At 41.5% G+C, this 15,366-nt stretch overlaps 1 protein-coding gene and 1 long non-coding RNA gene across 2 annotated transcripts; one reads left to right on the top strand and one right to left on the bottom strand.

Moving 5' to 3' along the window:
* The first annotated feature begins 10,117 nt into the window (after window positions 1-10,117).
* Window positions 10,118-11,527, top strand: LOC118561140. The gene is made up of 3 exons (XM_036133063.1): window positions 10,118-10,477; window positions 10,597-10,902; window positions 11,100-11,527. The coding sequence occupies exons 1-3, from the start codon at window positions 10,261-10,263 to the stop codon at window positions 11,525-11,527; spliced, it is 951 nt and encodes a 316-aa protein (XP_035988956.1). The 5' UTR covers window positions 10,118-10,260.
* A 544-nt stretch (window positions 11,528-12,071) lies between these two features.
* Window positions 12,072-13,745, bottom strand: LOC118561137. Its single transcript, XR_004929791.1, has 2 exons — window positions 13,707-13,745; window positions 12,072-12,433 (listed from the first exon to the last, which is right to left on the bottom strand). It is a non-coding gene; the product is annotated as an uncharacterized LOC118561137 (long non-coding RNA).
* Window positions 13,746-15,366: the final 1,621 nt, after the last annotated feature.

Here is a 15,366-nt window from a genome sequence, read left to right as displayed (position 1 = left end):
CAACTAAGAAATTAATTATTAGGATGTAAAGCAACACAAAGGTTAAGGACTTAAATGGATAAAACTGCAGGTTTAGAATAATGCCTTATTCTAATAAATAACTTGGGTAAATTAGGATTAAAGCACCAATGTAAATAGTTTGGAATTGTACGCAGTTACCTAAAAGGTGTGAGGAGACTTAACAACTATCTGTTTGAACACAAAATAGCACAATAATTGTTCGTTAACTAAATGTTAAAACATCCAGAAGAAAAAACACATAAACATAGTTTAGCCATCTATTAACCTAGTGGTCTTTTAGACCAGGATAATCTAACGATCGTCCTCTTGTACATGCAGAAAAGTAATGAGGTCAATTAGATTAGTTGGACATTTGGAATCTGGTCAGGACAGCAGAAGCGACTCCTGGACACAAGATGATGAGGAAGGATAACAGCTTCAACATGATATCAATGCATGAAGGTTGGCTCTGAGGAACATCAGAGCTGCAATGGCACCGGACAGTGAAACTCCTGCTGTGCTAACAAGACTATGCATGACTGCTTTGCTTCACAGGTGATGGAATTCAACTGCAAGGTTTCACGAACATGACATGGAGAGGTTGGCGTTCAGGAAACGTACCTAGAACACACTCTTGGACTCTTTGGGGTAAATGGGCTCTAAAGGGGGACACTTAACAGGAGATAAACTGAAAGCCTGGGCTTACGACGAGAGACATTTCAGACAGGGGGTGTGGACACCCAGGAATTGCTGCTGTGGTTTGAAAATGTCAAAGATCTGTCGCAGGTGGTGGAGTGTTTCAATGACCCAGGCGCTTGAAACCAGGTTGAACAGAGGAGACGACGTCGTGTTCCCACAGGGATTACCTATAACCTAACACTGACAGTGAACATTTTTGTTTTTGGGTTTGCTGGGGTTGCCAAAAGGAGCATCGGAGATGACTTTCTCTATCCTGACCAGGTTCACACTTAAAATGCAGAGAACAAAATTATAGAGGCCAAAACAAATGCGGACACAGAGAAGTGTTTATACAAAGAATTCCACTATTCGTCAATTTAAGGTGCAGATACTAAGGCTAAACAAAGAATTAGAAGAAGGGCAAAACTTAAAGCTGATCATTTACCAATGGGTGGTCAATATTTAAGAGGGTTTAAAGGAACTGCACAATTTCTTCAATAATTACGACAGACAGTGATTGAGGAAACAATAAACCAAGCAAATTCTAGAATGAGAATTTTTAATCTGCTGGGACAAGACGGTGCAAACATAAAATAAGGATTTATAGATCACTGGGTGATATAAGATCACAAAGGTAATAATAATAAATGTATGATAATGTAAGAAAATCACTCGGAGTAATGTCTGCTTAAAGTTTTTCAAGGATAAACTAAACACATGAGAACAAGAATTAGATACTTGTTAAAGGGTTGATTTACTTGGGGATAAAATTATGCTTGGATGTATTATCAATTAAACTAATGTTGAATGACTGAAAAAGGTTTAAAGACCTAGAGCAGTATGGAGCTTCTTACATGGTCAGGGGGCGATGTGTTTAATAAGCAACAATGAGTTACTGCTCACAGCATACTACAGTTTAAAGGTTTGTTTCAAACAAGATTCAAACAGGGGGACATAAGATAAAACCAGGGTCGCTTACAAAAGCTGTCTGTTAAAACAGGCAGAAGTGATTAAAAAATCAAGAATTAATGGGGTTAGAATTGCTCTTCGCTTCAGGTGGAGGGCGCATTCAACTACAAGTCTTTTGGTCTGATGCACGTCAAGCTGAAAGTGATTCACAGAACTACTTCCTGTCTCCGCCCTGGGCTACACCCACTTCCTGAATAGCAACCAATCACAACTCCGTGTGGGCGAGGGGCATGCACACACTTCCTTTCTCTTAGCTGAGCTTTTCAAAATAAGACAAGAAGTACATAGGGCTGCTTCTTATTAATATCACAACATTATTCTGCAAATATATATAGTGGAGCTTTCTTTTACAAACTTAAGGGTTTTTCTGTTGGACTTTTTAGTAAAATGTGAAGTATTTTAGAGCTGGTTCAGTAAGAAGTTTCTGAAAGGTTTTAATACAATTCCTTGTGTGCTAGATAAATTGAGATGAACCGTGTCACAGTAGCCATGAAACATATGATGATAAATTTCTATTGCAGAGATCTTTTCAACTGTTGGACAATTGTAAGGTGAGACACACATGGGAAAGAATTATAGAGAAATGCTGCTGCAGATAACGTTGAACTTTCAGATTTCTCCTTTTATATAAGAGTAGTGCAAGATCTGATGATTACAGTAAAGGAGGTTAAGCTAAGAGCATAATAATTGTGAACGGAAATATCTGGATGTGAAAGTGTTTGAAGAAGGTAAATGTAAAAAGGATTGGGAGTCTTGATAAGAACACTAATTACACCTTGTTTCTGTTATCCAACAGTAAACAAGGCTTGGTGTCTGCCAACCATCTCAACAGAGCATTTTCCTGGGGATAAAATGCTTATTGCCTGAAAAAGGACAGGACTCTCATTACCATCCAACTAAATCGTTTTTGTCCATGCGGAGGAACCAAGAAGAGGACTGGGGATGAAGAAGCCAGAGAACTCTGATTCCTTATTCTTCAACGGGAGGAGTTGCCTGAAGAGACCCTAAGCGCGATTAGATTATTTTCTGCCTTGTGTCTGAATGGCCTGAAGGCTTCCTTAACTTTGCGTTATTGACGTACAGACTCTTTTTATATCACAAACCTGATTTTTTACTTTCTCTTCTCCACTGACTTCCATCACCATGTTTGATTTTATGTGTTATGATGTTTATACTGTGATGTTGCATTATGTTGATCATTATGGCTTTATGACTAAGAATGAAAACTCTCTGTTACAGACACACACACCAAGACCTACAGTTCTTGCAATCGTTTTGCTTTGTTATATAGAGAACCAGGATCTGATGGCTATCACAGATCCATAAATTACTTGGTAAGGCTAATTTTTAGATTCAATACAGGGTGTCTTCTCGCTCAGATTGGCCCAGAGTGGGATTCCCCTAGACTGGGCTCTATCGGGTTTTTTACCATTTCTTAGAGAGATGGGGTTTTCCTGCTTGAGGCTCAGCCTGCCCTCTGATGCCCCCTACTGGTACTCTTGGATTTGTGAGGTGTGAAGGTGATGGATCGTTGTCCATAGGAATGGAGAGTGGAGGACCGAGTAGGAGGTTTCTTGGGGTGGGGGTAGAGTAGACGAATTTGGCCTTGATTAAGGTACACCTTTAGCTTATATAGTCTAAAGTAAACTTAAAATAATGTGCGCATAGGAACCTAAAACAGGCCTAGCTCGAATAGTTGAACCCTAAATTGTAGATAAAATGCTTGGACTGTGGGCTTGAGTAAAAAAGGCTGAATTATGAAGTATTCATGCTGATTGATGCTAAGATGTTTCCATTGTGGTTTGTCCGGCCCATTCCTTGGAACTGTTTTCGTTGTGATGTGCCTTTGGGGCACACCAACAGGGGGGGCTAACGGACAACTGGACTGTTTTTACAAAGTGCTTTTCAGTCACACCAGCAGAGATTGTGTGACCCCAGAGACTGAACCGCACTATCGACTGCCATGGAGATCACAGATGGATGGACTCTGGAAGCCGGAAGCTGACGTGCGTGGATTGCTTGGACTGGACGGAATGACCGACTGTTCTGGGAGAGGGACAGACTGAGAGTTGTCGTTCCACTGGTTGATCATCTTTGGTGATGTGCCATAATGACACATCATCAGGGGGACTGTTAGGATATCAACAAGGTCAAGTGGAACGAGCTGTTTATCCCAGAACTGCATGGCACACTTAGATGGCACTGACCCAAAAGATTGGCACATATCTATCAGATACCACCCCGGAGGTGACAGTTTCCCTGCTGATGTCACAGTTTGGATGTGTACCGCCCTTGTATGGGTGTGTCCCGAGATCCCTTTATAATGTTTGTGTGATGAGCACTCAGGGCCTCCTGCCGATCAGGGGCCCATCAGCGCTGGTGTGACTGTAACTATTTCTCTGTCTTTACCTAGATAAAATATAACTAAAAGCATACTTGTCTGTTTTATGCGTCCTACATTCAAGGTAATAAGTAAGTGGGGGTCGCCTGACTGGGTAAAACGAACTGGGTCCACCGAGGGTGCTTCACCGTAGACGGGACACGGTGAAACAGTAACACTGTCGTCATTTCAAGTTTTTAACTTTTTGCTCTCTCTCTTTTTCTTCATAGTAGGTACACCTGGTCTGGCGTTCTGTTAACTGTGACATCATCCAGAGAAGACGGCTCACCCGCTACTACCATCTAATGTAGAACAGATTACTAGATCAATGTGTGCTTCTGTGCTTTTTTGTCTCTCTTGTTGTGTCTCTGCTCTGTCTTCCGTAACCCCAGTCGGTCGAGGCAGATGACCGTTCATACTGAGCCCGGTTCTGCCGGAGGTTTTCCTTCCCGTTAATGGGGAGTTTTTCTTCCCACTGTCGCTTCATGCTTGCTCAGTATGAGGGATTGCAGCAAAGCCATGTACAATGCAGATGACTCTCCCTGTGGCTCTACGGTTCCCCAGGAGTGAATGCTGCTTGTCGGGACTTTGATGCAATCAACTCGTTTCCTTATATAGGACATTTTTGACCAATCTGTATAATCTGACCCAATCTGTATAATATGATTGAACTTGATTTTGTAAAGTGCCTTGAGATGACATGTTTCATGATTTGGCGCTATATAAATAAAATTGAATTGAATTGAATTGAATAGTTTTTCCATTTAAAGAGTTAACAGTAATAACTAAATGAGTCATTTTGGCTGCTCCCTTATTCAAGGGCCATCACAGCAAGTCCTTAGAACTTGCACTCAGACTTGGCAGAGTTTTTACACCAGATGCCCTTTCTGATGGAGCTGGGACTCAAATCTGGGTCCCCTGAATCAAAGACACAGACTTAACCTGCTATAACACAGAGGAATTAACTACTCACAATGGGGAAATATGGACGTCACAGCGGCAAAAACAGTTACACACAATTTATAGTAATGAAAAAACAAGCTGATCTAATCTAAAGTTAGTTATAAAGCAATAGAGGGTGATATCATCAGAGAGGACAAAATAAAAGTAAAGATAAATGCCAGAGTTAAGTATTGCACAACTGATAATACAGCATACTGCATAATTTCCCTGAGGAAACCGCGTTGTGGCGGGGTCCTTGGCAGTCGAAGGAATGCGCCTAATGGCTGCGTTCTTTTGGCACGCAAGGCCTCAGTCAATTGTTCCCGATGGACAGTTGTACTGAAACTGTAATTTCGATTACAATGCAAATTGTGGTTGACAATAAAGATTGATTGATTTATACTTGGGTAAAAAAAATATTTATATTGAAGTTAAACTGTAGAAAAACACCAGCCTATTTACAAAGCGATATGAGATAATGTGCAGTATACATGATTGTGCAGCAGCATCTCAGAATAATTAATGTAATTGTATTAAAGGTCAATGTGTTCCCAATTATGTACAATAGGCTTGACTTAGGCACACACTACTAATTGGCCATATGCTCTGCACACATTAACTCACTGAAATCTGTTACAAGCGTGTGTGACTGCTGTCTCCAGGCATGTATCTAATTGTAGTAGATGGTAGTCTCCACTATCTTTAGGAGAGAAGACCTTGAGGATACAGGTGTGCTGTTTCTCAGCTTTAGGAAGACAGGCTACATGACATACCACAAAACGTACAATGGGCTATTAAACAAACTAACCAGTATATGTCTAATATCAATTCAAACACAGTTAATAACCATCCATCCATCCATCCATTTTCTAACACGTTGTGGGGTCGCGAGGGATACTGGTGCCTATCTCCAGCTGTCATCGGGCGAGAGGCAGGGTACACCCTGGACAGGACGCCAGTCTATCACAGGGCAACACAGAGACAAAAGGTCCTGTTTTTGCATGTGGGAGGAAGTCGGAGTGCCTGGAGAGAATGCACAGGGAGAACATGCAAACTCCATGCAGAAAACCTAGGGCAAGGGTAGGACTTGAACCCAGGACCTTCTTGCTTCATGAGAACAGCCCTCCCCAGTGTTCCACTGTGCAGCCCAGTTAATAACCAGTAAATGACTAATATAAGTTTAAACACAAGTAATCACTAAATGTCAATTCTAACATTACAGTGCCCTTAGCATTTGCCTACATTGCCTAATGGACCAACTGACTGCTTGGTAGTGGCACAATCCCAGGATTGACTGACTAAATGCCTCAAGGCTTTGTTGTGGGAAATAATGATAATTGATCCCTGAGTCATTTATTAAATAAAAAGGAAAGGGTGATTCCATCAAGTTCCAGCACTTTACTGAGAAACAGAGCAAAGATAAGGTAATCACATCCTTGGCTCAACTGCAGCCTGCACCCCTTCTCTCCCAGCTCTGTTCCGCTCCCTGCACAATCTTATGCATTCCCCAATCAGGTTCCAGCTTTGCAAATTAAGTCCAAACATTGACACACACATACAAAATATGCAGACATTAACTCTAGAGTATAACAGAACAGTGGAAAGGTAGCAGAGCACTTTATCTGACAATGCCCCAGAAACCTCCTCTCTGCAGCAGCTGCGAGAGAGTAAACTCAGGAGCTGGGTCAGAGGTCAGAATCTAAGGCCCCAATAAAATAATTTATAAACAGGTGTAGGAGCCATTTATAGTTGTTGGTATTTAGGTATGGTTTGTTTCTGGTTTATTTGTTTTGGGTGGCGGTGTTTTGTTTAGGTTGACACACTGACCTATATTCTGCTCTACCACTGGTGGCAGTGTGGAGGGGAAGGCTTTATAGGTGCAACGTGAGAGGGCAGAAAGGATTTGGGTGACGGGAGGTCATACGGTTTTTACCGCTTTCTTTGGCACACAATAGCCTGCGTCCACTGGTTAAATTCTGTTATATCCACACTCTCCATAATGACCTGTCCATCTCACTTGTAAAGACCGCCACTCGTATTGTTTGGATAGTTTGTTCATATACAAACTTACTTCAATAAATGGGAACGCCCATACCTTATCTCCTGGTTTCAACATCATTTTGTAAGCGTGTTAAATTCCAGATTCCCCGCACCCAGAAGCGACAAAAAGGTGGTTGATAGTCGCTACACAAAGTAAAAACTGCGACCTTTTTGGATGAAGAGGACAACTCACCTGGAGAAGTTGGGCGCACGTCATGTCGCTCCGTCATAGCTCACTTGCATAACAAAGGAAGGAGCTATCCAGCCATCCATCGCTGTCATCTTAAGTAAGATCAATCAAATAAGGTATGAGGCACGACTACCATCAAGACGTCTCTGGTGAGTGCAGTCAGGGCCGGTTCTAGCCCTTTGGTTGCCCTAGACGAGATTGAGTTTTGCGCCCCCCCCCCCCCCCACTTTTGCCGTGCGAAATACCAGTACTGTTTTCAGCATCTGTTTAGTGCTTCATTGAGTTGTGTTTACAGTTCCACAAAGAGTGCTGTGCAGTGAATTGTGCCTACAGTTGTGCAAAGTGTGTGTTACAAAATTGCAAATTGAGTGCAAAGCAGTGTTTGTTCTTTTAGTTTTGTGAACTCAGTAAGTGGATTTGCTATAAGTATTAATAGTTTTAGAAATTGTGCTATAAGAATCAAGGGTTGTGTTTAAGCATTCAGAAAAAAATGTAACTTAGCATGGAGTGATGCATAGACAACAAATACCAGAATAGGTTTCAGAACCTTTTCTTTTTTATTATTTTAAATAATTTATTACACACTCAAAGTTAGGACTGTGCAAAAACACTCTTAACCATCTGTAAGGACACTTAGGTAAAGTATAACTAATAAACTGGATTTTGATGATTATTTGTACATCCATTTTGAATACCCAATGCAGATAATCACTACAAAATATTTTATTTATATTAGTATCCTCCACCCATTCTCAAGCTAATAACATAGCACATAATTCTGCTGCATATATACTGAGATAATTAGATGTCCTTTTTGAAATAATCTTTGTCAGGAATCACCACTGCTATACTAGTTGCTTCACTCTTTGTCTTTTTATTTTCATGTATCTATGTCTACATGTGTTGTCTTTTACTTTCCTGTATCTGTTTATTCACTTGTGTGTAAATGCACCCCAGCAATCAAAAAAAAAATTGTTATGAGAAATTTTACCCACTGCTGCTTTTTTTTTTAGATGCTGCTAGCAGAGCTGGAGAAAATAAAAACTAAGCAGGTTGATGCAGCATCAGAGCCCCCATCACTGACAAGTTCATTTGTGAAACCAACAAAAGATGATGCCATCAATCTCTCATTCAGTCGATTTTCAAAAAGACCATGAAATAATTTTATTAGTAACTGCTTATATTACATAATAACCACAACAATTTTGTTTACATGCATGTTTTAGATTTTATTCTTTCAGCTTGGGTATTTTTTTTTAACTGCCAACAGGTGACCTCTAAAAGGTAAAGTCATCTTCATCGTTCTGACGTCACGACTTCCGGGTTGGAGGGCGCTTGAAAAGTGATCAGAATCTTTTCAGATTTTCTCTTAAATGTGAAAAAGAAAATAAAAAAATTCGGTGGTATATTTATTTGTTCATATTTTGCTATATATATACGTAAGGTTAAGTCAAACTGATGTAGGCTACGCTTCATAACCGGTTTAATTCGCTTTTTTTTCTAATTCTATGATTAATGGGAAGTAAGCCTAAGGGCGACGCTAGAGGGCGCCCCCAACACATTTGTCGCCCTAGGCAATTGCCTAGCTCGCCTATAGCAATCGCCGGCCCTGCTTTCCAACACAGAAAGGCATGCTGCCGCGGCAGCTAATTGCGCATCCAGTTCCACTTGTTCCTTTTGCTTTCTTATCTTGTCAGCTTCCAGTCTGTGTCTCTGCTCTAATTCCTCCAATTCGTGTTTCCTTTTCAAAGCCTCTGCCTTTGCCAGTAAAGCTGCTTGATCAGCCAGGGCTCGTTTACGAGCAGAGGATGTGCTGGACGCACGACTGCGCTTAGAACGCTTACTTGAAACGTGGAAGCACTATCCTCAGGGTTTACGTTATCTTCGACCACACCACAACAGTTCTCCACTTGAACGTTAGCAGCATCAAGTTCATTACACACCTTTTCATTTTCTTTCAACCAGGTGTTCACTTTATTCACAAACTCATTATTTGCGTCTTCTTTCTCCTGAAACCAGGCATTTTGTCTTTGTTGCTCGTCCTCAGGCAAATTAAAATCATTTAACAAGGCATGGAGAGATGATGCCTTTCCACACAGCGTATTGAACTTTTGTATATATTGTTTAACCTCAGAAACATTTTTATTTGACAACCACAGCGCTGTTATTTTCGACTTTATTTTGCTTGCATTTTTAAACACTTCACTTCTTTCCTTTTGCACCTTTTCCAAAGCAAATACGGTGCCCTTTAGCGAAAGTTTCCTTTGTCTTTTTTCAGCTTGTGTGCCCATAGGCTCAGTTTCAACATTAATATCACTCATTTTCCACTGTGGCTTAATAAATACAGTAACATGCTGCGTTGCTGCTTCTTTACGTTGCCAGAAACGCTCCAAACTGCAGAACACCAGCGCATTCACATAAGCGGCTGTTGGATATTCACACTTTGAAACATGAATGAATGAAAGCCATCACATAGTCCTTGGCTGTAACGAGCAGGCTAGCATCAACTCCAGAAGACGGCCCAACGCCGTTGCGCATCAAAATCCAATCCAACACGCCCTGCTTTATATTTAATAAGGATGACTGCACTCAGGGCCGGCGATTGCTATAGGCAAGCTAGGGAATTGCCTAGGGCGACAAATGTGTTGGGGGCGCCCTCTAGCGTCGCCCTTAGGCTTACTTCCCATTAATCATATAATTAGAAAAAAAAATTAAACCGGTTATGAAGTGTACATCAGTTTGACTTAACCTTACGTATATATATATAGCAAAATATGAACAAATAAATATACCACCGAATTTTTTTATTTTCTTTTTCACATTTAAAGGCATACTATGCAACATTTTTCAGTTAAGTAATGTGTTCCATACCGTTTTGGATGATTAAATGAGTCATTTCAGGTCGAACAAAGGTTTTCCCGGCCGCCCTGGGGGTCTCTGGGGGAAATACCGCACTTGCAATAGCTTGGTTTCACGTGACGTCACAGTGCTGCTGCGCGATACCGCGAAATTCAGATGGAGGGCAGGAAGTGAATTAGCTGAGGATCGGCCGTCTGAAATAATGCCTATGTTTTGTGTAGTTTACGGCTGCTCCAATCGTTCGAACCGAGAAAAGGAAAAGAGCTTTTACAGAGTACCAAAGATTGTTGTCCATAAAGGTGAAAACTGTAAAAAGCTCACAGAACAACGCTGTAAAAAATGGATATTAAACTTACGTCTGCGGTCTGGAGGAGCAGAGTCTGCCAACGCCCGTGTCTGCAGTGACCACTTCGTCGGAGGTAAGCTATAACGTTATGTTAGCTAGCTAACTTGTTTTTGTGGTTGTGTTTATATAGCATAAGGTTGACGTTAAATGCTCATTTACTTAGTAATGATTAACTTCATTGGGACTGTTTAGGCTGTCCTAGCGCTTTGGGTGACGTTGAGTCGGTAGACTGGGCTCCGACGGTAAACCTCGGTTACCAAAAAACTAAGCCCAAATCGGAAGCCTCTCTTCAACGAGAGAAGAGGATGAAGCTCAAAGAAGATCAACAAAGCCGGTCGGAATGTGCAGAGGCAATGTTGGATCTCCAAAAGACAGCTGAGAGCCTGGGTATGAGCTCCGATCTAACGCAGACAGGCGACTGCTCTGAACCGAAGCAGCCAGCTGACAACCCACAATCAGAAGGCAGCAGTGGGGACAATGGGACATTAAATGATCTAGGTAAATTATTGTACTAAGATGTGTAAACAGCATTATTATTAAATGTTACAAATGTGATTGTCAGAAAATCAACCTGTATAATTGGGCCAGAGAACTTGCATGCTTGTAAAAAGGTTGTCAAAAAGATAACTTCACAGCAATTCACATAATACAGTTTTATGAATTAACTAATTATGCTCCCCACTGCTATATTGCAGCCTATGCAGATGCCGGATGCCAGACTGAGCTAACCATGGATGACATTGAGAAGATGGAGGATGTTCTGGGACAGATCACAACAGAGCTGGGAGATCTTCGAACCAAAGCACTGGACACACAGTTCAACCAGGAGTCCTTTGAAAAAAATGAAGACAAGACAAAGTTCTACACAGGCCTCCCCAACTTCTTAATTTTAATGCAGATTTTTGAGCTGTGTGAACCCTACATTCCCTCTGGTCCTATGTCTGTGCTGTCAAAATTTGAACAGTTAATTTTAGTTTTACTGAGTCTGAGACTAAATCTCCAACTGAAAGATTTAGCTTTCAGGTTTAAGATATCTCTGCCCACCCTGTTGCACCCCAAGGCTATGTCACTTACATATCTTGTGCCTGGGGAGGGAGAGTCAGTGATAAACAGATCACAATAGAGAGTGGCCTCCTAAATAACCTGTTACCTGGAGATATTGTTCTAGCAGACCGTGGGTTCAATATTGGCGACAGTGTGGGATTTTACTGTGCTTCACTACAGATACCTGCATTTACCAAGGGGAGAAAACAGCTGTCAGCGTATGAGGTGGCAGAAACTAGAAAAATAGCTAATTTGCGTATTCATGTTGAGAGAATCATCGGTTTAGTCAGAAGAAAATATCAGATTCTGCAAAGCAGGGCTATGCCCATAGAGCACATGGCAACAAAACCAGGTGAGGCACTAGCATTGATTGACAAGATTGGGGTTATTTGCTGTGTCTTGTCTAATCTTTCTCAGTCTGTCGTCCCATTGGAGTAAGGAGGAGGGGGGTAAGGATAATCAGTCAGTCCAGTACCTGAGCCCTGACACACATCAATCTGTAAATATGTAATGTAATTTAAATATGTTTTGAAATGTAATGATAGTTTTAGGTCTTTTAAGAGGGGTATAAAGGCAATTGCTGACAAATCCAATCTTGTAAATAAACTACCATGTGTTATTCATCTTATCAATGGCATTTAATTTTTACAGTAAACATTCTTTCATCACATTACACATGTACGTTTGTAACTTGCTGTCCCAGTATTTCTGGAAGTACACTTTTTCTAAAAAAAATACTCAACTTTAGGAATCACATCATCCCAAAGTTCAGAATCAGGCAAAATCCTTTCCACAAAAATGTCATTGCGGTTCCACACAACAAAGTCACAGTACTCTGCATCTACAATGTGAAGCTGTGCTTCACTTGGAAGTAGTAATCATGACTCCGGTCCAGCATGACATGATCCCCATCGTTGATAAGGCAGAAGCCCTTTCTCCCAGCACACAAACGTAGATTGGCTTCATCTTGGTAAGAGTATGGACACTAAAATCACAGTGAGAAGGACATGTGAACAATAGATTAGAAAATATTTCTAATAATTTTCGGCTTTTTTGCTCAGTTCAGGGGTCCGTTCTTCGTAAGTTGCTTAAAACATCCAAGATCAAATGAGACATCCAAGATGACTTCATCCGGCTAATCATGATCCGGCTAATTGGGTTCTTCCAACACACCTGTTGTTTATGATTAGTATGGCTGGATTGAGTTATCTGAGACAACTGCGCGTTCATGCGTTTGTTTAAAAGGGGAAATGTATCGATAGTAGAAACAATGATCAGCAGCGCTGCTACTGGGTGTTCAGCATGGCCAAAGAACGCCCACAGTTTTTCTCTCAAGCAGAACAAGAGCTTTTAATGGAAGGTTATGCCGAATTTGAGTCATTAATTAAAACACCTCAAAATATGTTAAAGCCAGGAGAGAGGGCTGGCAAAAAGCAGCAGACAAATTAATGCGTAAATACTGTCCATGGTAGATGTTTCTATCACATTCTACAGCATGAATTTTTGCATTTTAGGGTTAAGGGAAGTAAAGGACGTGTGCAAACTCTATAAAAAATGAAGTTTTTCCTTTTCCAAGTCATACACAGTTTACACGGTAAAACTGTATTGCTCCGTGTCTAGATAATCCATCCATAGTTTTTTCTAATACAATATACGGCTCGACAGGAAGCAAGCCTTTCAAACTTCACAATAAAGTTTATTCTTACTGAATATGATAAAAATAAAAAGCAAACCATCATACAAATAACTTAAATATTTTATATTTATGGCTCCAACACCACTTTTTCCTCTTTAAAAGCCACTGTTAAATGATGTATGTCTGTTTATAACAGCCACCAAGAAATATCTCTCTACAATTACACTGTCGCGCTGCGCTAAAGGATCCTGTCTATTACGCAATTGAATACACGATTAATTTATAAAACTCTGCAAATTATTCTTGCACCTTCTGTAACAGGTTGCCGTCGTAAAAACGGACGACATGGCTGCACAGACTTCCCTATCTCCTCCGTTTATACAGGCGTGATCTAATCCTGTTTACATGAAATAAGCCTGTTAGCGAGCAGGCTTAAGCTTGCACACATGTTGCTATGACAACAAGTGCAGGATGTCTTTTGAAGAACCAAACAATCCAAGATCATGCCAAATCGTCAACAATCAAATCCAGCTAACTGAGTTAGCGACGTACGAAGAACGGACCCCTGGACTTTAGACTCGAAGATTTAGGGACTTTACTACAACAGAGACTGTATTATCACCTTCATTTCGCAGATGCCAGTTCCGTGACAGTCACAAGCATGTATGGCCACTTGGGGTTCAGCCAGAGACCACTGTCCATACAAGAGAAGCCTGCATGCTCCCGACCCATCAGCTTCTCATATGCTCCTCTGGCTTGTGCCTCATGTTTGCATCCATAACTGTAAACAGTACACATGCAAAACATGAAAAAGAAATTATTACTTAGTATTGGATGTGTAGAGCCAGTTCAGTGATTTCAATGCATATTGCCTAACGTTGTTGTTAAGATGTGTTGCAAGCATGACCGTTGATGATCGTTCACTATAGCCGCTACCGCTAACGCTAGCATCTTTTAACACATAAAACAATATAAGAACAAACACTCACCCTGGCGAAGACTAAAGTATTATCGTCGTGGAGACGTTTGGTGCCGAGGTTGTGGACCCACCCGCAGACAAAGAAGCTATATGCCTCCATACTTTTATAGGCCTTCATTTGCTGTTTAGTGTAGAACGATGTCTGAAGGACCAGATAGTTTGTTATATCAACGGTCTCCACTGTCGGCAAATCTTTAAGGTCCACCGAAAATTCACACATCTTCATGAGGTACGGGTCACGTCCAACATATCTATTAATTAACTCCTTGTATCTATGTCTTGATATAGGCTCTAACTCCATACAATACGGGCTCTCGGTAACGGTGTCCTCCATGTTTACGCTGGCTTCATAGACTTCCTGCCCTCTATCTGAAATCGCGCCCCCTGGCCGCGTCATAATCATCACGTGACTGAAACCCAGCTATTGCAAGAGCCCTCGGCCCGCACCCACAGAAGTCTCGCTTTACGGCGAGAACTCCATGTGTTTTTGCCCTGCCATTCACTATATGCACGCGCGAAAGCAACAACAAAGAACCGCGTGTTAACGTCAAATAAACATGCAAGCATATTGAGTTTTATTATTATTATTATTATAATTATTATTATTTGTTCTTTTTTATGTTGGCGAGACGCTGCCGCGGCGGCGGCGGCTGCGGCCGCGGCTTGGCGAGGCAGTGGCGGTAGCTTCTCGCCAACATAAAAAAAAAAATAATAATAATAATAAAACTGGCGAGGCGGCTGTTGCGGCTTGGCGAGGCGGCGGCCGCGGCTTGGCGCCGCCTCGCCAAGATAGCGCTGCGGGAAGCTTGATGTTCATACCTTCACTGTGTTAGTCATTGTTTGTACTGCCGTTTTTTCCACTTTTCGTTGCGTTCGCCTATCTGCTAAGCTCAAAACAACCGCGCCTGGCTTGAACCAGAACCAGAACAGCTGAGCATCTTTACGACAGTGCACTTTTACTTTCGCCCTCTGGGGGGAGCCTCGCTGGAAAATCAACCCCGGCTGCATAGTATACCTTTAAGAGAAAATCGGAAAAGATTCTAATCACTTTTCAAGCGCCCTCCAACCCGGAAGTCGTGACGTCAGAACGGGAGCATTCATCTCAACACGGCGGAATACTGCACTACATGCAATAGCCAAAACGAGAAATCTGAAAGCAAAATTTCGACTTCAACCGAGCGATTCCTACCAGGAGACCATTCTGATGTATCGGAGGAAGAATATTTGTGTCTGGAGCCTCACATGTTTGACCCAGACGTTTCAGATGAAGAGAAGGCAGCAGACGAACAACAGCGAGTCAGAC

Source organism: Fundulus heteroclitus, unplaced genomic scaffold (genome assembly GCF_011125445.2).
Source record: "Fundulus heteroclitus isolate FHET01 unplaced genomic scaffold, MU-UCD_Fhet_4.1 scaffold_57, whole genome shotgun sequence".
Lineage (NCBI taxonomy): Eukaryota > Metazoa > Chordata > Actinopteri > Cyprinodontiformes > Fundulidae > Fundulus > Fundulus heteroclitus.
This window is presented reverse-complemented; position numbering and strand designations above follow the sequence as displayed.